Below are 27,990 nucleotides of genomic sequence, written 5' to 3' on the forward strand. Positions count from 1 at the left end.
CTCATGTGACTCTAACCTTAACACGTGTTGTTGTTTTGGGGTCAAGATATGAAACGACGTAGAAAATAATTTATATAGGAACTGTATCTATTTATTTATAACTGCTTAGGAAACAAAATAGGTAAGAACTTTAGTATCAGATGTTATAGTGAGAAAAAAGAGAATTATAATTTAATTCCGACAATTTGAAAGGATGTTTTCGCATTTTGTTGTTATAATGCCGTTCCGCTAAGAAGACTAAGGTCAAAATGTAGGACCAGGCAAATCGCATACAATACTTGATCAATGAATACAGCACTACATTTTCCCAAAATAATTCAGAAAATTCTAGTACACAATACAATGCAATACAATATTTTTATTGTCGGCCAAGGACGTCGTAACAAAGAGGGCTGTACAAGTCTCAGGTATTTAAACATTGTTTTGGTATTCAGCAAAATTTACAAATGAATGCATTATACGTTTTATCAAGGACGTATTTAACATGTTTAACTAATTTACGTCCTTGGTTTTGTGCATGTAACAGATACGTTTTCAGAAATAAATGTGTACACTACAATTATTTCTTTATTTAATGTATTCTCCCTGGCTGCAACATCTTAAAAAATGTATATAGTTAACATGTATACCATTGAAAACATTATCAATACACATTTTAAAGTCTTTCATTGTCAATTTGATGCGCCAGCAGTACAATTAAGTGAAATTTCATACAAGTAATTACTTATTTAATTCATTGATTATTTAACAATTAAACAAAATCAACTTGAAGTCTAAGTGAGCAGAACAATTTCTACAGAAATAATATAATAACATGTATAATGTTTATTTATCGCTATTTTTGCATTTTTCCTTTGATCTTTTTTTGTAATAATTTCATATCATGCTTCTCGCTTGAGATGGAAAAATTATCACTAGAAACTAAAGAGGCCATGTGGCGTTGTTAACGAAATTGACATGAAATTGACAACGTCGTCATAGGTAAAATAGCGATAAATAGATTATCATTGGTTATCTCAACTCGATTGCTTTTCTCACTTTCGCTGTACCAGCTCAAGCGAGAAAATCAATCTCGTTGAGACGATCAACGATACTCAAAAAATATATCATGTATATAGTTAACTATACAATATGGATGGACAAACTATAAAGACTATTAAATTTCTCTCTTTATAATGTCTAATGCATGATTTAATGTACACAATAATAAACTTACTTTTTTAATTAAAACATTACCCCAGATGACATTAACCATATTAATTTTGATTTTTTTGGGAAGCTTTCAATTTTTAATTTTTTGATTTTAACTTTTTAAAGAAATTTATTTAAGAATTGAATGCTTCTTTTTGTAACTTCATCTGGGTGTAAAAGTGCTGACCGAAGTACATTTTGTATGAAGTGCGGAGCCAGTCTGCCTACATGGCCTATTAGAATCAGGCAGCAGTGAAAACATGTCCAAAAAAATTCCATCCAATTTGACATTGATTTTAGTTCATAATATTTAGTTATGCACACAAATAACATTCATTTCCGTTTTCTGTTCTGGTAATAGAAGATACAATTTGGTTGAAATGCACTAGAAATTAACGAATAAGGGGAGATAACTCTGTAATTTGCTATCATTATAACCAATTTTCTAACCAAGTTATTTGATATTTATACCAGACACACACAAATAAAAGACTAATATTTTTTAAGTCAGGATGATGGTTAGTATTAAATAACATCATTAGCTCAGTTAATTAAAATTAATAAAGCAAACACTATAAACTCCTTCCAAAAAATAATTATGACCTTAAGCCAATTTCCTTAAGCTATCTGTATTGGTATCTGTTTCAGTGTAAGGAATTCCCTCCTTCAAAGGACAATTCTTTTCAAAATTAGTTAAAAAGTTCACAATATATATTTACAGGATTATATTTATAGGGACCTTCAATATACAAAAAATGCAAAAATCAACGCCCGTGGGGTGAATGTTGGCTACATTCAATGGCCCTTTCGTTTATTTGACAGCTGTGAGAGCTTTCAAAAGTTGATTTCTTTTGGTATGCAAAGCATAGCACAGTTTTCCATTAATTATAAATTAATATTAATAAATATCTATTTATTTCTAGGTTGAAGACGAATGAATAAAAGAAAGATGACAGAATGCAGAACAATGAAGAAAATGTTAATCAAACAGACGAGCAAGATGTTTCAGTTCAATATGACTTTTCTATTAAATTTTCAAACACCTCAAAAAGTCAGAACTTGTTAGATAACAAAAAAACATCAAATAATGAGGATGAGACTTCTAAATCAGGAAGGAATTCTCGTTCATTAAATGGGAGTAAAAGGTCAGGGAATTATGGTGCAGTAAATTCTGAGGAATCACTGCGAAAAACCTCACCAAGTTATTGTTATGATGAGGAATTTATTGACCCAGTGGTAAATCAGGACAACAAATATTTTGAGCCAGTAAAAAGTCAGGACAAATTTACAGATGGCAAAAATGTGAACCCGACAGGAAAAGAAATTCAGACTATCATTGTTGAGACATCATTAATTTCATCTAATTCTGAGGATGAAGGACTAGAGAACAAAATTCAGGGATCTTGTGATGATCAGAGTGATATTGAGTCTCCCGATTTATCAACTCCTACATTTTCATTCCGTGCCTTAGGCAGCCGACATAAACTGATCTTAATAAGTATCTCATTGTGCAGTTTTCTGAGCTACCTGTGTTTGTCGTTGATAGCGCCATTCTTTCCTAGTGAGGTAAGATTATTATACACATCTGCTTGTGTTAATGTTGATATGCATGATAAATAGGTTCTTTTTCACCTCATGAGGTCAGTCAGGGGTACTACTTCATGTTGTACTGTCTGTAGAAGTAATTTTTATTTACTTGAAGAAGTAAAAACAAATGAACAAATTAAGTAAATTATAATAAAATTAAAAATCATGCCCTAAATAATTTTTCCCAGGTTTAGGGAGCAACCATTTGATTTTTATGGGGGGGCTAGAATGAAAATTTTGTCCTGCATTTTTTTTTAGCTGTAATCTCTGTCCTGCCTTTTTTTTCACTCTGTTCGGTCCTGCCTTTTTTTTTTAGTTTATCCTGACTTTTTTTTACTTAAATTGTCGTCCTGACTTTTTTTTTTGCAAGTGTCTCATCCTGCCTTTTTAGCTCACCTGGCCCGAAGGGCCAAGTGAGCTTATGCCATCACTTGGCGTCCGTCGTCGTCCGTCGTCTGTCGTCGTCGTCTGTCGTCGTTAACTATTTCAAGAATCTTCTCCTCTGAAACTACTGGGCCAAATAGTTCCAAACTTTAACTGAATGTTCCTTAGGATATCTAGTTTAAAAAATTGTATCCGAAGTTATGATCTATCAACAAACATGGTCGCCATTGCTAAAAATAGAACATAGGGGTCAAATGCAGTTTTTGGCTTATATCTCAAAAACAAAAGCATTTAGAGCAAATCTGACATGTGGTAAAAATGTTCATTAGATGAAGATCTATCAGCCCTAAAATTTTCAGATGAATCAAACAATCCATTGTTGGGTTGCTGCCACTTAATTGGTAATTTCAAGGAAATTTTGCAGTTTTTGGTCATTATCTTGAATATTATTATAGATAAAGATAAACTGTACGCGGCAAAAATGATCAGCAAAGTAAGATCTACAAATAAGTTAAAATGACCAAAATTGTCAATTGACCCCTTTAGGAGTTATTGCCCTTTATAGTCAATTTTTAACCATTTTTTGTTAATCTTAATTAACTTTTACAAAAATCTTCTCCTCTGAAACTACTAGGCCAAATACTTCCAAACTTTAACTGAATGTTCCTTAGGGTATCTTGTATATAAATTGTATCCGAAGTTTTGATCTATCAACAAACATGGTCGCCATTGCTAAAAATAGAACATAGGGGCCAAATGCAGTTTTTGGCTTATATCTAAAAATAGAAAGCATTTAGAGCAAATCTGACTAGGTAAAAATGTTCATTAGGTCAAGATCTATCAGCCCTGAAATTTTCAGATGAACTTAACAACCCATTGTTGGGTTGCTGCCACTTAATTGGTAATTTTAAGGAAATTTTGCAGTTTTTGGTCCTTATCTTGAATATCATTATAGATAAAGATAAACTGTAAACAGCAAAAATGATCAGCGAATAAACTGTAAACAGCAAAAATGATCAGCGAAGTAAGATCTACAAATAAGTTAATATGACCAAAGTTGTCAATTGACCCCTTAAGGGGTTATTGTCCTTTAATGACAATTTTTTTCAATTTGTTCATCACATTTGCTAACTTTAAAAAATCTTCTCCTTTAAAACTACTCCACCAAATTCAACCAAACTTCAACTGAATGATAAGTAGGGTGTATATAAAATAAAGTTTGTGTTTTATTTTCTATTTCGTCAAAAAGCATGGCCGTCATGGCTAAAAATAGAACACAGGATAAAATGCATTTTTTGGCTTATATCTCAAAAACTCCAGCATTTAGAGCAAATAAGACAAGAAGTTAAAGGTTTATTTTAATTTATTAGGTCAAGGCAACCTGTCCTGAAATTTACAGCCGAATTGGGTAGCTGGTTTTTCAGGTGAATTGCCCCTGAATTGATGATTTTAAAGAAATTTTGCAGTTTTGGTTATTATCTATTATAGATACAGATAAACTGTTAATAGCAAAAATGTTAAGCAAAGTAAGATCTACAAATAAGTCAATTATACCAAAATTGTCAATTGACCCCTTAAGGAGTTATTGCCCTTTAAAGACTTTTTTCACAATTTGTTCATCATGTTGACTTACTTTAAAAAATCTTCTCCTTTGAAACTGTTGTATCAATTTCAGCCAAACTTAGGCTAAATGAGTTTCAGAGTATCTAGCATCAACTTAATATTTTATTTCCTTGTATGTCAAGAAACATAGATCCTATGGCTAAAATAGAACATAGGAGAATGTTTTTATTTTTTTTTGCTTTTGAAGAAAATAGGACGATTCAAAAAACATTTAAACAAATTGAAAAGCCAAAATAATCATTGATGAGAGATTTAACCAAAAAAATTAAGGTGAGCGACTCAGACTCATGAGAGCCTCTTGTTTTTTTTTAGAGCCCCTCCCCCCCCTAAAAATCAAATGGTAGCTCCCTTAATAGCTCATAGTTTTTTTGTTAGAGTTAAATGTTTCATCTCATTAAATTAACCAAAAAACTGATTGCACAAAGATCTTAAGTGTGTGTGCAAAGCATTATTAAATTGCTTCTTTGGGGCTTGTAAAATGAGCAGTGATAGGAAGATACAATGTAGATAAGAAGTAAAAAAATCTGAGTGTCTAAGGGACATAACTCAGCTAATTGTCAATGAGTCAACTCTCCACAAGAAACCATAAATGACACAGAAATTTATCAACAACTAACAAAAATTGAGAATGGAAATGGGGAATGTATCAAAGAGACAACAACCCGACCATAGATCAGACAACAGCCAAAGGCCACCAATGGGTCTAACAAGTTAAAAGTCTAAAGTTCACCATGTTCTCTATATATACAAACTAACAACTTTAGGTCACTCTACAAATTAACAACATGTACAGGTCACCATATAACTTAACAACTGAAGGTCATTTGAAAAAGATTAACGAAGAGTAATACAATTGATCATGTGTTGTGTTTATCATAATCACATGCATGACATGTTGTAGTAGATATTGTTGATTATAACTTGTATAATTATGTCTTTAGTGTTGGACAAGGGTTATCTTTGTTGGTTTTCATATCTAGTTTGATTCATATTTCATTATAATATACATATATGTACATGTTATGAAATTATCTGTAACATTTTATCATTTTGACAATTTGATAAAATAAATATTTGAAATAATGATAAATATATTCAAGGATCATTTAAGATGTGGATCCAGGATTTTGAAAAAGGAATTAGGGAAAGGGGGGGGGGGGGTTGTGTCCATGTGCTCTGATTAGACAAATTGTTAAAATGTGTGGAAGTGGTAAAAAGTTATTTAACCATATATACTGAGCTCCAATAAGGGAGGGGAAAGGAAGTCATAAGGTTTATAAGTACAGTCTTCATACATGTATATATATTTATATTTTGATTATTGTCTGAACATGCTGAAAATGACATACTTGTTTGTGTCTATTCATGTTTTATAAACAATTATATGTATAAAAAGAAGATCATGAGCATTATAAAACAACTCTTCTGACCAGACAAAATGACACAGAAATTCACCGTACAGCCTTCAACAATGAACAAAATCTCATAGCGTATAGTTGGATATTAAATTTAAGGCCCTGAAATAACAAATGTAAAACAATTCAAACAGGAAAACTAATGGCCTAATTAATGAACAAAATAATGAACGAAAAACAAATATGTTACACAGCAACAAATGATAACAATTGCATTACAGGACACCTTGTGAACTGTTTTAACATGTTTAAAGGCTGTCCAAGGAAAACTCAAATCATGGGACTCATGCAGATTTAATGAATCTTAATTTACATGAAGTCTATTAAAGACATGAAATGAAAAAAAAAGGGTCGGGGGGAAAAAAATTAATTTGAAACTATGCATGATGTTTGTGGCCAGAGCATGTAACCAGTGTCACCTTAAAAGATCTTGTCAATTTACAAGGGCCTGTTATAATACAAAGTTCTGTATTTCTAACATTTTTATTAGTTTAAGATGAACCTGTCACTTATGTTTAGCTAATGTTTAGTCATTAGTATATGGTATGCAATTGTATTGGTATTTACAGGTTTCATTTCCATGGTAAACCCCATCCTATCATTATCATTAGTATGGTTTATTGTCTTCAAATAATAATTTTGAAAGATAAGTTTTGTGTATAGGTTTATTTAAAAGGAAGACCTTATAAAAAGTCAACAGTATTATAGTACATGTAGTAAACAGTTGTAATGACATTGGCACACCTATTTTTTTGTTTATAATTTTAGGCAGCCACTAAGAATGTCAGTGATTCTGTGTCAGGATGGATATTTGGAATTTTTGCTTTAACCCAGTTTTTAATATCACCTGTATCCGGTAAATTGGTAAGTAGATATAAATATGTCAGATGTTTTTTATTGATTAGACAGCAACACAACAACACACATTATCAAAAGACAACTGAAAGACCGATTTTAGGGGTAGGGATTGGGTGAAGGGCACTTAAGGACCCTCTTAATACTAAGCATTATATACATGTATATATAATACCGTATAGCGGGTTATTTTCGCGGGGTGTATATTTTCGCTTATTTTCGCGGATAGAACAAAATCGCCAAAATAAATTCCGCCAATTTAAAAGTGTACATGTAAAGGTATTGATGAAAGTTTTAAATCCGCCAAAATAATAACCGCCAAAACATTTCGTATACCTTATTCAATGTAAATCGCGAAATTTTACACCCGCGAAAATAACCGCTATACGGTAAATGCACAGACTTTTTACTCCAAAATGGCTTGATAGGACCCCCTCCACCTCTTCTCAAAATCTACAATATGATTTGCAACTAGAGACCTTAATATAAGTAAGATGCAATAAACGATTTTCTGATGAATATATACTAGAATATAGAAAATGTGGTTAAATCACATTACTAATATATCAACCCATCAACAAGCATTGATCACTGTACAAACTTCTTGAGGTAAAAAAGGTCATCAAATATTATTATACACTTGTTTAATCGAATATTATGTTTAAGAAAGATGGGGGTTCTAAATTGAAATTGATAGAATTCTTTTATGATTTGCCAAACTACAGGTAGCAAAATTATGAGAGTTTGTATGGATATTATTTGTTGTTAACTGTAAAATAAAGAAAATTACAAACAATATAGAACTTTAAATAAAATCTGAGGAGATACTTATCTTATGACAAGTATAATGTGTTTTCAGAAAATTATAAGAAAAAATAGGTTAACAAACTTATCAACATGGTTAAAAAGTCTTACTACAACACAAAATGAGTGAACTTAAAACAAGTTAAAATACCTGAGTTATCTCCCCTCATATGGCAAAGTAATTTGTTTAACAAAATTAAAAACTATCTGTAAGAGTTAAAACAGTCATTATGATAATACAAAATACATAGTTTTTTTCATTATATGAAAAGTCATTATAATGTCATGAATGTGAGAGTACCTATTTTGACGTTTTTTTTGCCGACATTTATTTCTGGCCAGATAAAAGTTTCCATATTCTGTTTATTTTATAGATGCATCCTTATTTACTGTATAGTTCCATCATTTTAATTTTGAATTCTTATTGAATCATACTATAAGTTATATGGTTCGCAACTGACCCCTTACATATTTAAGCAGTGTGTTAAATTGTCATAGCAAGTCACTGTTGCTGTTTTAGGCCACCCTTAAAAGATTATGTATTTGTAGCTGCCTTGTAGGGTTGGGAAGATATGTAGAGACGTAATTATTTGGGGCTGACAATTTAAAAGTAACATTAGTATAAGCCAAAGAAAATTAGAAAATAATAAAAACCAAAAAATTATAATGATCTATGTTATAAATTTTTCTGCTAAGCTGCTTTTTAGATGGGTTACAAAGTAGACATCATAAATTTCAATGTTATTTTTGGCCTTGTGAAGTTGTTTCTGAGTGTTTGCTTTTTTGTTTCTTTATGTTTTACATATTTTATTTTAGTTGCCGTTGATGGGGTTGAAGTTCATGTACATTGGTGGTCTATTTTTAGCAGCAGGCTGTACAGTATTATTTGGGTAAGTCACATGGCACAGTTGCCAATTATGACAGGAAACGTTCATGTACAGTTACATGTATATTAAAGTTGAGGATGAAAGATGTATTAATATTTGCATGCAAAATTTCCTATCTAAAAAGTGGTTTTTGTGATACAGCCAATTAAATATTTAAAAAAAAGACTTTAGATTTCAGAAGATGTGGTATGAGTGCCAATGAGACAACTCTCAATCCAAGTCACAATGTTAAAAAAGTAAACCATTATGGGTCAAAGTACAGCCTTCAACATGGAGCCTTGGCTTACACCGAATAGCAGTATATAAAGGGTCCAAAAAATGACTAGTGTGAAACCATCCAAACAGAAAAACCAAAGGTGTTATCTTTATAAAAAAACGAAAAACAAGAAACACTTATTAACCATATTAACAATCAACAAGCACTGAACAACAGGTTCCTGACTAATGGGACAGATGCAAACAAATGCAGCTAGTTCAAATGTATTATTACAGGCGCCATCCTTAACACTAAACTGAAACAGTAGTATATCATTACAACATAGAAAGATACGCTATAAAATGCATGTAATAGCAAAACCATATGATATATATGCATTTTACATTTAAAATTTCGAATTGCATAAATTTGTCCACTTTTGTTCTCACTTTCAATAGTGCCAATTAAGTTATATTGACAATAATAGAGCATTGACTTGACATATCAAAGATATAAGGATGAGGCTTCTGGTTATTTATTTATTTGATTTAAATATTGGGGGAAATCCCCTTTAAAAAGGCCTCATATCATGCTCGCGGAGAAATATACAACACAATGAAATGTACATTTACCTGTTGAAACCCAGTCACTCGATGGTGAACAAAATCGTTTAAGTATGGACTAAAATATCAACCATAAGCATAAAACATAATGATTTATAGGTTGCAAACAAAAAATAATAAACAAATGAAATATGTTTTTCCAATAATTGCAAAAGAAACAAGGTTGAGTTGTTCCACGCATCGTTGTACATGTTGTACAATGTATGCATTGGAAACAAGAACAGGTTGAAGAGGTCCTATGAATAATAAATATTATTTTGGCAACTTCTATTTAAATATTCATGAGGAAAAGTGATATTGGGTCAGTGACTGTATATGACATAGAAATATAAAGTCATCGCATTTTTACTGCTCAAAAAGAACGAGTGCAGTATAAATGCAACTATTTAGTAGCTGTTCAGGATTTTTTTTCCCTGGTAGAAATCAATTAAGTGCAATTATCCTAGGCTTCTAAAGGTTATTCTGTTCAAATTGACACATTGATACATTAACTATATAATATAATATAAAGATAATATTTATAAAGGTAAACGATATTTGGTATAAAAAGTTGTTTTGACCTCTTTCACCTAAAGCTTATGGTAAATGGATAGGTTTTGATTGAAACAATTTTTGCAAGAGTTACTTCCCATATGTAGCCATAAAATGGAGGTCTATAGCTAGGTTGGCTAATTTCTTCACAATTTAGCAAAATTTCTCTTGTTTTACTGACCTCTAGACATAAGTCAAAGTTTTTTTCTGAAGAAAAAAATATTTTTTTCACCTTGCTTAATGCATCACTACCATCTTGTTAAGATCTTTTTTCAGAATTGTTTGTATCAGATGTTTTGTTTTAATTTAGTATAATAGGAAAACAAATAAATAATTCCTTCTGCCAAAATGGTGGCCAAAGGAAATAACTTAAACTCAGATAAAGATGAAACTTATCATGGTAATAAGTTTTCGTGATTTTATCAGATTGACAGTCATTATAAAGGAGTAGGTCGGGTAGGACCCCTTTTTGGCCCCAAAATATAGCAGTTTTACAAAATGGTTAAAATGTGAACTTTTAGGTATTTATTGGATTAAACAGAATGGTTCTGCTTCATAAATATGGGCTGTTTTTGACAATACAATGCACATATATTGGGTACTAGCATCATAAAGTCACGCTAAATTACTTAAATCTTCACAATTTTAGCATCTTTGTTAAATTTTAGACAGTTTTCGTCTTAAATGAAAGTGGCTGATTTGTGTTCATTCTTAATATTGAAATGTAAGTTGTATTTGATGATTACACTAACATATATCAAGGTTGAGGATGAACACGAATGCGGCCACTTTCATTTTTGACAAAAAACGTCTGAAAAGTGACATTTTTTGGCATATTTGATAGATTTTTCATATTTAAGCTTGAATCTGAGCCTTTTTAATGACTAAATCAGTTAAAGTCTTTCACATACACTAATTGAATTAAATGAAATAGACACTTAAGTGTTTAAAATCTTTCCTCAGATGAACCTGAAATTTGAGGCCCAAATCGGCCCTTACCGTACCTACTCCTTTAATCTCACTAAGTAACTCAGGGGAGACTTTGCAGTGTGTTCACTCTTGCATGTTTTCTAGATATTTGTTATTTTCTTTTTTTACAGGATGCTAACTTACATAGACACAAGCACTGAGAATATCACCTTCATTATTTATTGTTTCTTACTGAGAATCATCCTAGCTATTGGTTGTTGTGGTCTACAGACAGCAAGCTTTGCTCTAGTTGCCAAAGAATTCCCAGACTCAGTTGCTACTGTTTTTGTAAGTACAACCAGTCTTATTTGACACTTGGTTTTGTTTCTTCATGCATATCTAGTACTTAACAAATATATTATTCCATTGTTGACTTTTTAGCTCACCTGGCCCGAAAGGGCCAAGTGAGCTTTTCTCATCACTTGGCGTCCAGCGTTCGGCATCGTCGTCGTCCGTCGTCCGTCGTCGTCCGTCGTCGTTAACTTTTAGAAAAATCTTCTCCTCTGAAACTACTGGGCCAAATGAAACCAAACTTGGCCACAATCATCATTGGGGTATCTAGTTTAAAAAATGTGTGGCATGACCCGCCAAACAAAACAAGATGGCCGCCATGGCTAAAAATAGAACATAGGGGTAAAATGCAGTTATTGGCTTATAACTCAAAAACCAAAGCATTAAGAGCAAATCTGACATGGAGGTAAAATTGTTTATCAGGTCAGGATCTATCTGCCCTGAAATTTTCAGATGAATCAGACAATCAGTTGTTGGGTTGCTGCCCCTGAATTGGTAATTTTAGGGAAATTTTGCTGTTTTTGGTTACTATCTTGAATATTATTATAGATAGAGATAAACTGTAAACAGCAATAATGTTCAGCAAAGTAAGATTTACAAATAAGTCAACAGGACCAAAATGGTCAATTGACCCCCTAAGGAGTTATTGTCCTTTATAGTCAATTTTTAACAATTTTCATAAAATTTGTAAACTTTTACTACCAGTTACATTTTCCACGGAAACTACTGGGCCAAGTTCATTATAGATCATAGTGATAATTGTAAGCAGCAAGAATGTTCAGTAAAGTAAGATGTACAAACATATCTCCATCACCAAAACACAATTTTGTCATGAATCCATCTGCTTCCTTTGTTTAATATTCACATAGACCAAGGTGAGCGACACAGGCTCTTTAGAGCCTCTAGTTAGTTTATATTGCAGAAATGCAGAGTGAGCTTTTCTCATCACTTAGCATCCGTCATATTTAACCTACAATTTATTTACTTTTGTCATAACATGCTCACATAAATCTGAACTGATATAGTGTCCTAAATGGTCCCCATTACACCATAACAAAATGTCAAATTTAACCAATTGTGGCCAACATCATCATTGGTATCTATTTAAAAACTTGTGTTTAAGCTAGATGCTTGCCAACCTAGACATATGACATGGCTTAGAATAGAACATAAGGGAACATGCCAGTTTTGCTTTTTATTTAAAAAAACACTATAAATAAAGAACTTTTGTCAGCCTGAGAGCAAAAACTGTTAAAAATATGGAGCTCTTCCTCATGTTTATTTATGGCAAAACTTTCAGACAACTTAGGCATGTTAGAACCCTTTATGATGATTTTTGACTATTTTAAAAATTTTGAGTCCTTTATCTATAAAAAAAATAGCAATCTCATCAGCAAGACTGTTAGAATGTAGTTAGACAGGATGCATGAAAATATCTATATGTACATGACCATAATTGTCATTGTCCTTTAATGACAATTGTTCCTCATTTTGCCTGTTATCTTGAAAAGTTTAATAGATTGATTGCAATTTTAAATTCCCCAAATGAACAGCAAAACAGCAAAATTTCAAACTAATAGAGTTCGAATCATTTCAGTCATGCCAGTCAAAAACTTTGGTTTTAGTGAACATCATTAGTGTGTTTAGTGACATCGTCATGCATTGTGATTAAATACCTACAGAACAAATATTAATTCTTGTTGGTCCTGCACAATGACAACACTAAGATGTTTGATGAAAGTTTATAATGCAGATATACAGGTTATCTCCTCATAAAGGCATGCATAATTGACCGAGTTATTTACGATGACGGACAAACGCAAAAGTGGTCTAATGATTATTTTTTAGATTTTAATACTGTGTATGACAAATTCTATTATTGTTCTTCCATTGTGGGAGTATCATACTGACGTAACATGTATTCATGTTGGGTTGTTGTCTACTGGTATTTAAAATATATATCTCAAGTTTTGTGTCATTTATCTTATCAGAAAAATTCAACAGGTTCAAGTGAGTTCTGACTAGTACTACGTTTTAGCAATGCTTTACAGATGAAACATTCCTCTTAAGGCTTAACTGTAGCATGGCATAAACAGAAACAATTCATGATTATTGCTTTTAGCATGCCAGATTTTTTTAGAAAGACTGGGGAGTACTTATTATTTATTGAATATCAATTTTCATGGGTTTCAGAGGAAGCTAAAGAAAACGTCAAAAGTTCAAGAAATATAAATTTCATGTAGTCTTCTTGTCTGTGATACATTTTTTCAAACCATGAAATAAAGATCCATACGTCAAGTACATTTCTTCTTAATTCCGTAAAAAATATATCCTTGAATTAAGCATAAAACATGAATCCATAACTTACTTAATGGAATAGTAGTGTAAAATGAGTGATGTTGTACACATTTTGGCCCTCAACTTTTTTTTTCTGTATGGGCTAGCTATGTACATGTACCAGTGTTACTGTTACACATTTTTAGATGTAAAACATAATTATTTCTTGCTAGCAGCTGGCATGTGTGTTGTCGAATGGATGAACACATTTTTGCATTCTTCTCTGCATCTATAAGTTATTGCTTCAATATTACTGGTACTTAAGCTAATGCATCAATATGCAAATTTTTTGGTAAAGTTTCTTTTTTTTTTTATGTTTTTAACTCAATAATACATTTATTTGCTACATGAAGTACAATTTCAGAAAAGAAGATATCATATACATGATATTCCAATTATAAAAGATACTATAACAAGTCAGGAATATGACAGTTGTTTTCACTTTGTGTGATGTGTTTGAGTTTTTAATTTTCAATTTGATAAGAGACTTTCCGTACTGAATTTCCTCAGAGTTCAGTTTTTGTGTGATTTTACTTTTTATACCTTATACATATATACAATCATAAACAATCCCATATTTTTGAAAAGCGTGAGTGATGCAATTTACCAATCGACAAAGAAAGATATATGAACACTGTAAAAATCATGTTCATACAATTCCCTGATGCCATAAGGGACTTTGGGTTAACCCCAAACACTGTATGCAACATTCCCAAAATGAAGAAAGTGCTAAATTTAATGTTGCAGGGAATGTACCTAGCATTTAGAATGAAATCGGGATTATTAAATGAATTACAGGGTATGTTAACTGATTTACAGTGTGTATAAGCTGTATTATTGTACTAATAAACAGAATTAGATTTTGTTTGTAGTATCATAGTAGTGATTTATTTGGTATAAATATCTATTTTAGGGTATAACAGAGGTATTTGTTGGCGTTGGTTTTATGTCTGGCCCTGCTATAGGAGGATTTCTGTATGGTGTAAGTTTTTCACTTCTTTCTTTTAAATAACTGTTAAACTGTTGATTATTATGAGCCATAATTTTAACTATTTTCTTGATTCAGATTGAAAAGTTACGCATGATTTAATTAAAACATATGAATGCATACACATACATTTTCTCGATGCGATGAAGACATATAGGTGTCTCTTTGCTATTTTCTGCATTTTTTGCATCTTTGAAATATATACCATTTTTATTTTATTTTAAAATTGAAATTAGGGTGATGTGGTATCATTAACATTTATCCAGTAAGGACATAGATGACCTTGCATTAAGTGATTAAGTATACCTAAGATTTATCTTTGTTACATTTTTGTTTGTTTTTATAGTTTTATTAAAACACAATGTATCATGTCTGTTAATTCTTTTACACACCTTTGTCAATATCATGGAATTTTATTGGACTCTAACACAAGTGAGAGGTCTAGCTAGCTATAAAACTAGGTTTAATCATTTTTTACATAAGAAAATGCCTGTACCAAGAATATAACAGTTGTTCTCCATTCGTTTGATGTGTTTGAGTTTTTGATTTTGCCATTTTGCTATTTAGGAAATTTCCCTTTAGAATTTTCACCAGAGATTTGATATTTTGTTATTTTACTTTTGCCCTTATTATGTATTATTTTGAGAATATGGTTGCCCTAGTAATTGTTTATTGTTTTTTTCTCAGAGTGGAGGTTTCATCATGCCATTTGCTGTAGTTGGTGCTATCATGTTCCTTTGTGTCCCATTTAATTTTTGGTTGATTCCAGTAGATACAGGTAAGAACTCATATATTCCGTTTTATAGATACAGGAAAAAATTTTGAATATATAAATTGATTTCAGTTTTTTTTTATCATACCACATTTTGATTTGAAAAGCAAATTACAAACAAAGGAATTAGCATGTGAATAGAACCATCAATTATATTTGCCTCTTTGTTTCCAAAATAAAAAAAGATAAGACTGTATTAGTAACTGACAGTATATAAATAATGTTAACCAATACTGAAATTGTAACCAACTTATTTTTTGTGGATAAATTATTGCGCATTTTAATAGCTTTTTCTAGTCCATATTTTGGCAATTTAATTTCGCAGTTTTCTCATTTACTTGGAGGTAGTACAATAAGGAAAGATCCAAATTAAACATATTCACAACGATACAGTTTGGGTCAGTTTCTACTTGTGAAATTTGCAAAAATTAATCACTCACAAAATATTAGTTGGTGTTAAAAACACCTAGCTTACATCCTTAGGACAACACTTGTCTGTTCATAGGATCACAAATAAAATTGAGAATGGAAATGGGGAATATGTCAAAAAGACAACAACCTGACCATGGAAAAAAATAACAGCAGAAGGTCAATGTAACGAGAAATTCCCACGAGAAAAAACACATTTTCATGCAAAGATATTTCTACATTTATTTTAATTGATAAAAGCTTATAAGAAGTAGTTAATCTATGAATATTTATTATTTGTAGTTGTTGAAAAGTCTTCCAGTTCTAAGATATCATTCTGGGTGATGATGAAATCTCCCAAGACCATCATTAATAGTTTCTCAACGTTAGTGGCTGCCATGATTTATTCCATTCTGGACCCAACACTAGAACCACATCTGAGTGGCTCTGTAAGTTTTATTATTTTTATTTCCAGCTGTTGTCATCACCAATAATCACCTTTTGTCCCTAATCTTGTGTTTATCGTCCCTCTGAAAACATTGAAATTTGTTTTTGGGGGTTATTTTTAATATTCTACTCAAAAATAGTTTTCCAACACTTCTGTTTGTATTATTAGGATCAAACTTTAAGGGCTCATATCTTTGCAGAAAATTCTCTTTTCAATGTAAAACAAATTATGTGTGAGAGAGAAATGCGATCAGAATCACCATTTTGTCAATTGTTTGTGTAATATGCATTTTTAACGAACATTTACATGCCATGAAATGTTATTATTGTGATTTTAATTTTGGGTCTGTCACTTAAAGTTTTCAAACAGTGAAACTGTTTGAAACTGACAACACAATAAAAACTGTTTGAAATTTGACCAATACAACAGTAGAACTTTTGATGCACAAATGATTGAAAATCAAGAAAACACAAACTTGAAAGATAATTCTTTATCTTTGCTTAATTTTATAATCTCATTCAGAAGTTGTGTTGCTTATCTTTTTTGAGCAGACATATATTTAGAAAATAATGTGAAATCCAAATATGTATATGTTTTTTTTTTAAACATGTAGGGCTTCATAACAAAAAATGAACTTAAGAAAAGTCAAATAAATCTAGACAATTTTAAGAATACCAATGTACAAATTTACAAATTTTTATTACTGAATTATCTTCTTAAAGTTGTGGTTTTCAGAATAAATTTTTTGGAACATTTTTCATATTTTCTTCATTCACTCTTGAATCTATAATAGCTTGAAAGATATTTATTAATTTTTCGTGTTCCATTTGTACATTTTATATAAGTACCAACAAATATAAAGAAGAATCATAAAATACATAAGTTTTGAACATAAAATTGTCAAAATTGATATATTTTATTGAAAATTTTAAATGATAAGCAAGATGTTAGAATTATTTTTAAAAACTCAACACCTAATTTTGTAGTAGGTTGTTTGTTTTTCAGTTAGAATTATTGTCAAAATTGTATATTTCAGTTTAATTTAGAAGCTGATGTCATAGGTCTTCTATTTTTGCTGATGGCCGCATTTTATGCCATTATGTCACCTATAGCTGGATGGATTTGTGATAAATTGGTAGGTATGATATATCATTATGTCATAAAAAAACTGGATAGATCTGTGATATGTTGATAGATCTTTTATGTTATTTTCTCACCTGAAGCTGGATGAATTTACAATGCATTGGAATTTGATGCGACTGACATACAAGTGAGAGGTTTAGCTGGCATTAAAACACCGCTTCAGTCAACCATTTTCTTCATATGACAATGCCTGTGCCAGGTCGGGAGTATGACAGTTATTGACCATTTGTTTGATGTGTTTGTGCTTTTGATTTTGTCATTTAAATAAGGACTTTTCCTTCTGAACTTTTCCTTGGAGTTCAGCATTTTTGTGATTTTACTATTGGTAGGTATGTAATATCATTACGTAACCTATAGCACAATAGATCTGTGATAAATTAGTAGTTTAGTTATGTAGCGATGTCATATACAACTGGTTATATCTTTCAACTAAAGTTGGACTAATCTACAATGCATTAATAGGTATTGTATGTCATTATGTCATCTATAGCTGGAGAAGTCTAAGGTACATATGAAGGTATATTATGTCATTAAATCACCAACAACTTGATTGTTCTTTGAATTGTTGGAAGGTTATTTATTTCTTAATAAAAATTTAGCCATGAAAAGCAATCAAATAATGTACACAGGTACTTGATAGGTTATTTTCAATGGAACACATTGTATTTATGAACTTTTACAACCTAGTAGTTGTGTGGTATTTAGTATCTATCTTCTCTAATTTTTGTGCTTTTTTCACATTTCCTGACCGGTGTGAGAAAAATATTTCTCCTCACTAGTGAAAAATCTGTTCTCGGCAAATGATTAGTCGATATTTGATTATGACGTCAAAATGTTTTGTTTTCTTCTCAATTTTTCTATTGTGACGTCATGAAAAAAGGCGACCTTGCCTGATGACGTCGTATATAAAGAGCACAGTTTTATGAAAATCTTTGAAAAAGACCGATAAAAGGCATTAGAGAAAGAGATTCCAACACTATTACTCGTGTATTACGATATTTCTCCACTCTCCACAGTTAAATTTTATTATTTAAAGGGCTCGGCAAGCCTCGCGCTTTAAATAATAAAATTTAACTGTCTCGAGTGGAGAAATATCGTAATACACTTGTTGCAGTGTAAGAATCTATATTTTGCAGCCAGATAACCAAGGAGTTTTGATTCCAGTGTTTATACTGAACACCTGTTTTCTCTTGTCTTTTCAGCCAGATAATCGTGGAGTATTGATACCAGGTTTTATTATTTCTGCTGTTGGTATGCTGTTCTTGGGTCCTTCAGAATTACTTGGACTAAGAGATTTATTAGATGAGTGAGTTGATTTATTATTGTTTGTCAGATTTATAAGTTGCTTCTATTAAATAGATACCTCAAACATTGATTGAAAGACATAATATGAAAAAGAACATGTGGTATGATTGCCAATGAGACAACTATCCATAAGAAATCAAATGAAACAGAAATTTACATTTATAGGTCACTATTCAGTCTTCAACAATGAACAAAGCCCATAGTGCATTGTAAGCTATAAAATGCCACGAAATGACAAATATATAAAACAACTCAAACGCGAAAACTAACAGGCTTATTAATGTACAAAAGAATGAAAGATTAACAAATATGTATCATCATCTGACAAAATTCTTAAGAATCCTGAAAATATTTTCCCAACAGAGAGTAAAGCAAATAGTTCTCATGTTCTTTTTTATAAAGCTTGGATACAGGACCTGGTTTTAAATCAACATATATATTTTGATATACAAACCCTTACCTTTACATGCACAGTATGTACCAATTTTGTTATACAAAAATACCTGTGGATCTTATGAAAAAGTAACATGAAATAATTTAAATGTATGTTACATAAAATGATTCTGAAATTAAACATGTACAAATAAAATGATTCTGAAATTAAACATGTACAAAAAAAATAACTTAAGTTACAATATATGAAAAATGTTGATATTACAGTTTGCAGTTGTTATAATATTAACATAAGTATAATATTAACATACATATAATAAAAGGAGTATAAAGACATATACAAATAATGAATATGTATTGTTTATTAAGACAGCTGTATTTGAACAATGCGTTTAAGATTGTAATGAAGTTTTGTCCAGTTTTGCATTATGTCCTAATTTATATTTTGTAGCCAGCTATGGTTAAACATTGTATCCCTCATTGTACTTGGTATTGGGTCCAGTTTAGCACTGATACCAACGTTTGATATTTATGTTAGCATAGCAGAGTAAGTAATTAACTTTAGAGAGGATATATATATATATATATCATGTACTGTAGTACGCCGCTAGATTAAAACTGACGTGGAAAGGTAACATATGGCCACCGAAAGCTCTTTTATTTGAGAGCCCAGGTGGTCGTGTGGTCTAGCGGGACGGCTGCAGTGCAGGCGATTTGGTGTCACGATATCACAGTAGCATGGGTTCGAATCCTGGCGAGGGAAGAACCAAAAATTTGCGAAAGCAAATTTACAGATCTAACATTGTTGGGTTGATGTTTAGACGAGTTATATATATATATATATATATATATCAACATAGTTGAAGTACACAAAGTTTTATTTGTTATTTTTCATTGTTATTAGAATTAAGACAATTGTTACAGTAATAAAATCAATGGTACCAATTTTGATGCACCAGATGCGCATTTCGACAATAAATGTCTCTTCAGTGATGCTTGTGGCCAAAATATTGGAAATCCAAAGCTTATATAAAAGATGAAGAGCTATAATCCAAAAGGTCCAAAAAGTATAGCCAAATTCGTTAAAGGAATCAGAGCTTTGCATGAGGGAGATACATTCCTGAATTTATAATAATTTCTAATATTTTGTAACGGCAAATTTTAATAACACAAAAAATCTGTATTTTCATGCCAATAGTAACTGATCAGATGTGTGAATAAAGGTTACTAACAAAATTTGAAAGGGGAATCATATTTTGATGTGTTTACTTTATAAGCAATAGCATCTCTTACTATGCATACATCAACTACAATACAAATCAACATTCAGTGAAAATGTCACAACAAGGATGTGACACAACTACAAATTAGAAACACATTAATACTCTGGTACTTCAAGATCTAAAAAAAAAAATCTTCCAAAAAAAGGTGGAAATATGCCCAAGGGACAGTAAAATGCATAGATAAAAAATAAACTGACAATGCCAAGGCTAAAAACAAAAAAGACAAATAGACAGATAGTAGTACACAGAACACAACAAAGAAAACTAAAGATTTAGCAACACAAACTCCAACAAAAACTGGGGGATCTCAAACGCTCAAACATGAGCATCTGAAGGGTGCTCAACATGTAGCAATCGTCGTTAGTACAAACCCGGTAACTAGTATAATAAGGTAGGTCACAAAATGTGAAAAGTGAATGGGATTGTAGTTACCACATAAGGAACCTAGTCATGTCTTAATTACCTTTTAGTGATTACAGAGAGTCTAAAATGTATTAAATAATACCACTTGTACCAAACACCTAATTCTGATTGTTGACATGGCCAATGTTCTACTTGTCTAAGTGTTTACAGAGAGCACCAAATGTATTGAACTATACCTCTGCTAAAAAACAAAATATCATTTAATACTTAAAATAACAATGCTAATTCAAGATCTAAGATTGCCAAACCATATTGCTAGTGAGTTGGAGCAAAGACTATCAGTCAAATGATGTGTCAATTTCAGATAGTCTTTCGGATAAATTATGATGACTTTGTTGTGTAATTCGCTTTAGACTAGCTTTCAGTAACTATAAAGTACTTAAAGGCCTTTGTCTTTTTCTTAAATTTATTTATCTTTTTTTCAACCTTCTGAGTCAATCTCTTTCAAACTGATAGCATGTTGTTCTGTTCAAAGTGAGATGGAACATTGAATGTGTACAAAATGTTAAACCCTATGTACTTAGATATAGGAAGATGTGGTGTGAGTTCTACTTGCCTATATAAAGACTCAAGTCTGTACACCAACATGTAAACAGAGGGTATAATAGTTTTGACCCATCCATAGGTCAGTCTGTCAGTCCTATTCTTGTTATTGCAACTACTCTGAAATCAAAGAATTTCAGGAAACCTTTTTAGATAATAGGGACATACTAAGAAGATGTGCATATCGGCAGGAAATTATGATTCAATTTTTTTTTCCATGAGTTACACCCCTTTGAACTAATTTGCCACAATATATTACTGCAACAGTTTGTCATCTCAACTTCTCTGAAAACCACACAACAGAATTGCACGAAACTTTGTAGATAATAAGCACTATTAAGATGTGCATAATTATTGACAGGAAGTTATAATTCAACGTTTTTTCTAGGAGTTATTCCCTTTGAACTTAATTGCCTCAATATACTCCTGCAACAGTTTGTTATCAAAACTCCTCACAAAATCACTACAGAATTTCATGAAACTTTTTAGATAATAAGGACATCACGACGGGTGCCACATGTGGAGCAGGATCTGCTTACCCTTCTGGAGCACCTGAAATCAACCCTAGTTTTTTGTGGGACTTGTGTTGGTTATTCTTTAGTTTTATATATGGTGTCATGTGTACTATTGTTTGTCTGTTTGTCCTTTTCATTTTGAGCCATGGCGTTGTCAGTTTATTTTCAATTTATGAGTTTTACTGTCCCTCTAGTATCTTTCGTCCCTCTTTCATGTGTATATCGACAGGAAATTTTATTTTATTTGTCCAGGGACAATGTCTGTGTTTGGGGTATGTGAGGGCCCTCACTAAGGTTCTTTAAATCCTTTCTGAATTATAATTCATGTGTCCTGATATATTAAAACTCTTTTAATCTCTTAAATGCATAGAAAACTTTCCCCAAAATTTCTGAAAAACCACTAAACAGAACAGCCTCATATTTAGTTAGGAGTTAAACAGTGATCTATTTGAACTTGTAAGCGATTTTGAACATCTACTAAAGTTTTTTTGACACTGGATTATGCGTTGAGATAGCTTAGTAGACAGTATTTGCAATATTAAAACCCAACATGCAATGCCAATTGGAGCTTCAGCCACATTCCAACCCTGACTTAATTTCATACCATCACCAGAAAAAAACTGAATAACAATGTACTTTCCCAATCAGTTTTGATTTGTTCCCATTACTTTGAAATCCAAATGGTTTAACAAATGGAATATTTTTTCAGAGAGCTAGGATTCGATGATGATTTAGGAATGTATGGTATTGTAGCAGGTTTGTGGGGATCAATGTACGCTATAGGGTAAGTTAAATGCTAATTATCATAAAGCACCTTGACATATGCATTGGTTGAATGGGATTGCAATTACAATTTTAGCATGCTTACTCTATAATGATTTCTGTATGTTACTGACATTCTGTCTTCCATCTCACACAGAGGCGTAGAACACATTGCATTCTAATTTGTGTTATTCATAGTTTTACTTGATATTAAAATCATGTAAAGGCAAGTAACGCATGCGGATAACAATGTGAACTGGAATAGCAATGCTAAAAATACAGGAAACGACCAATGTCAATGATAATTAGATCCAACTCTTAACCTATCAATGAAATAGTAATGTTAATGTTTCATTGTGATGACAGAAGGAAACGAATGTAGAAAAAAATCCCACTGATGAAGCATTATAAATATTATATTGTAATGACTTAGGGCAAAGAATGTAGTGAAAAACACCACTCCTTACTGAAACCCAATTTTTATCTGTTGAGAAAAGGAAGGGTGAAATATGCCCAAGGGACAGTAAAACGCATAGATAAAAAATAAACTGACAATGCTTAGGCTAAAAACAAAAAAGACAAATAGAAAAATAATAGTACATAGAACACAACAAAGAAAACTACAGACTTAGCAACACAAACTCCAACAAAACAGGCTCTAGAAGGGTGCTCAACATGTAGCAATCGTCGTGTTGCTAATGTTAGTACAAACTCGGTAACTAGTATAATAAGGTTGGTCACAAAATGTGAAAAGGGAATGGGATTGTAGTTAGAACATAAGGAACATAGTCATGCCTTACCTTTAAGTGATTACAGAGGGTCTAAAATGTATTAATTAATACCCACTCGTACCAAAAACCTAATTCTGATTGATGACATAGCTATGGTCAATGTTCTACTTGTCTAAGTGTTTACAGAGAGCACCAAATATATTGAACAATATCTCTGCTAAAAAACAAAATATGATTTAATACTTAAAATAACAATGCTGATGCATTATTGCTAGGGTGTTGGTAAAATAATGTATCTATGAAGTGAACCTATACCACTAATGCATAAAACTTATTTTAATAAGTCTTTTAATTATTTCCATTATTAAAAGCCCTTTTAAAGATTAATTTTAATACAGCATGCATTTTTCACAGTATTTTATAAGTTTCGTGTATTTTTTGGGCCATCAAACTGTAGTGTAGTCTTAAAGATTGGTTATGTATTTCTAATCCTTTTCTTTTAAACATTTTGTGATTTAGTAATACTGTTAAAATTGTGACAATATCGGTTTATAACATTTTTTTCCCAAAAGCAATAATGAATCAAGTAAGTTTGTTCATTACTAAAAAAATCAAAAATAAATGCAAACAAAAATTTACAGTTATTTTTATTAGACATTATCATTATCATTGCAGAGATTTTCTGGGACCAACAATTGGTGGTACATTGCTAGATATTTATGGTTTTCCATTTTGTTGTACTATAACAGCAGGAGCATGTTTATTTATGGTGAGTATATCTAAATGTACACTTTCCTGACAATGATATCACAAAAATAACAATGCTCAGGGCATCTATTCTATTTCAACAGAATCTAGGACTAGGTATCTTCATCCTTCTATGGTGGATTTTAAATTAAAAAATAAATGACAAACGACTGGACGAGGTTGGTATACTATTCCACAGACTGCAAAATCATTAAGAAGAGAATATTTTGGATTGGGAAGTATCTTTTCAAATGGATTATAATAAAAATCACAAAATACTGAACTGCGAGGAGATTTGGTAAAGGAAAGTCCCTAATAAAATGACAAAAACAAAATCTCAAAAACATATCAACTGTCATATTTCTGACTGGGTACAGGCATTTTCTAAAGTGGAAATAGTGGATGAACCTAGTTTTATAGCTAGGTAAACCTCTCACTTGTATGACAGTTGCCAAAATATGAGTAATATTAAATAATTTGTTTTTCAATTTAACCATTTGAGTCAAGTATGACAGTGTTAGAAATTAAGATGTGAATCTGAGTAACTTTATATAAAAGTAGGCCTTTAATGTGTAGAAATAGGTCTTCATAAGTTCATGCAATTTAAGGTGGTATCCAACACTTTCACTAAAATTAATTTGGCTCGTTTAATTTTCATAAAATTCTGTTAAAGTATTTACTTTGACCCTTTAACAAAACTAAAAACTTCTAAAATTTGAACCAACCGTTTTGTCAGAAAAATTACACTGGTTATATAGCAGTTTGACAAACACCAATTTTAATCATTGAGAAGCTTATTATTCCTTTTACAACACAACGTAATTAAAACGTTTAGCTGACTTTACAGAGTTATCTCCCTGTAGTGTTATGTACCACCTTATGCTTTGCTACTGGGCAGATGGTGTCCTTGGGGACAAATTGTCCACCAGCAGAGACATCTACCACCTGTAAGCGGCTCTAGCTAAAATATGCAAGACAACTATGAGCCTGCTTTATGTTTAATATTTAATTTTCTTTAAAAAATGGATAGAGTGATAAACAAGCAAACAATGGCAGAAATGAACAATGTAATACAGAGGCTTATTGCACTTCTGATGCACTGTTTAGTTTTGATAACCTTTACAAGAAAGTGTAGGGCAGACATGACTTTTTTTGCGTAGTTAACAGTTATACAGGGCTGAAGTTTGTTTTACTATTTATATTTGGATGTCTAGTCGATGTGCAGTGCTGCAGACAGTTTTACAATACTTTGATCTCAAAATTATGAATTTCTTTCTATTATTCATTGTCATGGCTTTATAATATGCAATGTTATAGGCGTTATTACCTGACTTTTATGTCATATTTACAGGTTCCTTTACTGTTATTTTCATGGCTGTATGATACCAGATGTTGTAGACAAACTTCCTGGAAGACTACCACAGTTATTAGTGAAACAACACCACTACTTGCTGATTATGAACATGATATGTTATCAACTTATCCTCCACAAAAACAAACTACAGTAACAATGACCTGATGATATGCCTTTATCTGTGATACATTTATTAAGTGCCAATTGTCTTTCTTCACAATTGTTTGTGGTTAACATTGTTTGAGTTAGAGTTATCTTCCTTTGTTACCATATTGAAGGTCACAATGTCCTTCAGCCATATTGAATCAGTTTTACTGATCAATTCACTTAAAGCAACAAACATTTTCTTACCAACTTTAATTTGTCTAAGTCCTCGGTTATTCATCATTATGTTTTTGTTAGGATCTCTTCTTGAACTGGCCAATTCACAGGTTTTAATTTAGTTTCTAAAAAAGAATAACATAAACATCCAGTGATAAATAAAATCAAATATCGATAAGTCATTCAATGGTAGATAAACTATATCATCTAGGGGGGTAGAAAGTTAACAATATCTTTATCTGTATACATTAATTATATTTATTTTTGGCAGCATCAATGCTGTTTGGTTAATGGCTGCATGTCAAGGCTTTCATCAAAATTCAATTTTGATTGAGTAGTATTACATGAAAAATTATCAACTAAAATATCAAATGAAAATTAAAATAAAATTATACTCATTCTTAACATTAACTTTTTTTTGCAATTATGTATTTTGTAATTTTATATATTCAGTAATCATTTTAACAGATAACTCTTATGATTTATTGTGTCATGACAATACCTCATTTTATTTGTATTGACCAAGGTCTAATAATTCAGCATTATTTTTATATATACTTACGTGACAAAAGGCAGGACATTTAATTTATAATTCAGGAAAAGTTAAAATACTGTATTTTTGAATGTTAATATTGTCTATTTTTGTTTAATGTTTGTGAGAACAGAAATGTGATATGCTATATTTGTAATACATTAATATTTGTGAAATGTATGCATGGAAGGTAATATTCTATCTGATATTTGTATTACATTGTTATGAATGTGTTAAAGGGAGGTTATTAAATTCATAAGATTAATTATCAAAGATACCAGGCTTATAATACATGTAATATGAAACCCCAGACGCATGTTTAATATACATAAAACTCATCAGTTACGCTCAGATCAAAAATCTTTTTCTTGTTTTCTACTCTTATATACATTAAACAATGGCTATAAAATCACATACAGCTATCATAAAAGAAATTTAATTGTGAAAGTTTTTTTTTTTATATTAGAATGCGGATAGAAAAGTTATCCAAATCATGGGAAACAATATTCTTATATCTTATATTCTTATAATTATTCTTCTCCTTTGCTACAATGCTTCTTTTGGTAAAATTCAAATCAAATTAAATATGCACCGTTTCACATGCACATGAAATAAATGTAACTGCTTATATATAGACCATTATTAGTCTAAAAAATATGCTTCTATGACAATCCATCAGTGCTTTTTTGAGAGCCTTATTAACATGCTAATGGTAGGATTTGAATCATGTATAAATGACAAATACCGACTAAGGCTAATTTGGGGTGTTGTCGATCGTTGGGGTCCTGATCCCGAAATCCCGGGCATTAAACTGCCATGAAATCTCGAGATGCAGATTTTAAAGAAACTCATATCCTGAAATCGAAAAATTTATTCCCGGATCCCGTAAGCAGAGGCGGATTTAGGGGGGGGGTTTCTTTTATGGAAAAAAATTGGTTGCTTAGATAGGGAATCACTGAAACGTGACTGGAGCGGGGCCCCTCTTAGGTCAGTCAGTGGGCCTCTACTTTTTCTGGAAAATTTCTGGATCCGCCACAAATCCCGAGCTTAAAAAACCCGATCCCAACGCTCTGAAAAAGAAAAGGTCCTCCCACCCTCTAATCACTACCTTACTTTCATTTTTGCCAAATCACTTTTTTCTATTTTAACAATAAATTATCTATAGAAATTCCCTGACAGAATACAGAGAGTCTCTATATATTAAAGTAGTATAATCATAGTTTACATGTAGATAAACGCGAAAAATATTTGTCCTCTCTACGGGATATAATTGTTTTGATTTTTGCGATCTTAACACCATGCTATGGAGAATGCTCTACAATTGGTTGTACTTGTGTCACATGTTTTACTTATTTAAATATAAATACAACTGGTATGACCCCTTGAATAGTATAATGTTATAACATTTAAAAAAAACAGTAGACAAAATACAGAGATTCTCTATATATTAAAGAAGTATAATCGTAGTTTACAAGTAGATAAACGCGAAAAATAATTATCCTCTTTAAGGAGGTATTATAGTTGTGGGTGTTGCGATCTAAATACCATGACATGGAGAACGCTCTGATTGGCTTATCTTTTTTTCTTTTTTTGTTTTCTATTATACGATTGGTTGTATTTGTGCATGTT

At 31.4% G+C, this 27,990-nt stretch overlaps 1 protein-coding gene across 1 annotated transcript; it reads left to right on the forward strand.

Moving 5' to 3' along the window:
• On the forward strand, positions 1-26,636 carry LOC134690693 (MFS-type transporter SLC18B1-like). Its single transcript, XM_063550704.1, has 14 exons — positions 1-121; positions 2,115-2,757; positions 6,969-7,064; positions 8,676-8,749; positions 11,197-11,353; positions 14,607-14,675; positions 15,369-15,459; positions 16,165-16,310; positions 17,346-17,444; positions 18,655-18,758; positions 19,602-19,697; positions 22,624-22,698; positions 24,083-24,176; positions 25,506-26,636. Exons 2-14 carry the CDS (start codon positions 2,149-2,151, stop codon positions 25,671-25,673), a joined length of 1,878 nt encoding a protein of 625 aa, XP_063406774.1. The 5' UTR covers positions 1-121; positions 2,115-2,148; the 3' UTR covers positions 25,674-26,636.
• Positions 26,637-27,990: the final 1,354 nt, after the last annotated feature.

The sequence above is a fragment of the Mytilus trossulus genome, chromosome 11, assembly GCF_036588685.1.
Source record: "Mytilus trossulus isolate FHL-02 chromosome 11, PNRI_Mtr1.1.1.hap1, whole genome shotgun sequence".
Taxonomy (NCBI): domain Eukaryota; kingdom Metazoa; phylum Mollusca; class Bivalvia; order Mytilida; family Mytilidae; genus Mytilus; species Mytilus trossulus.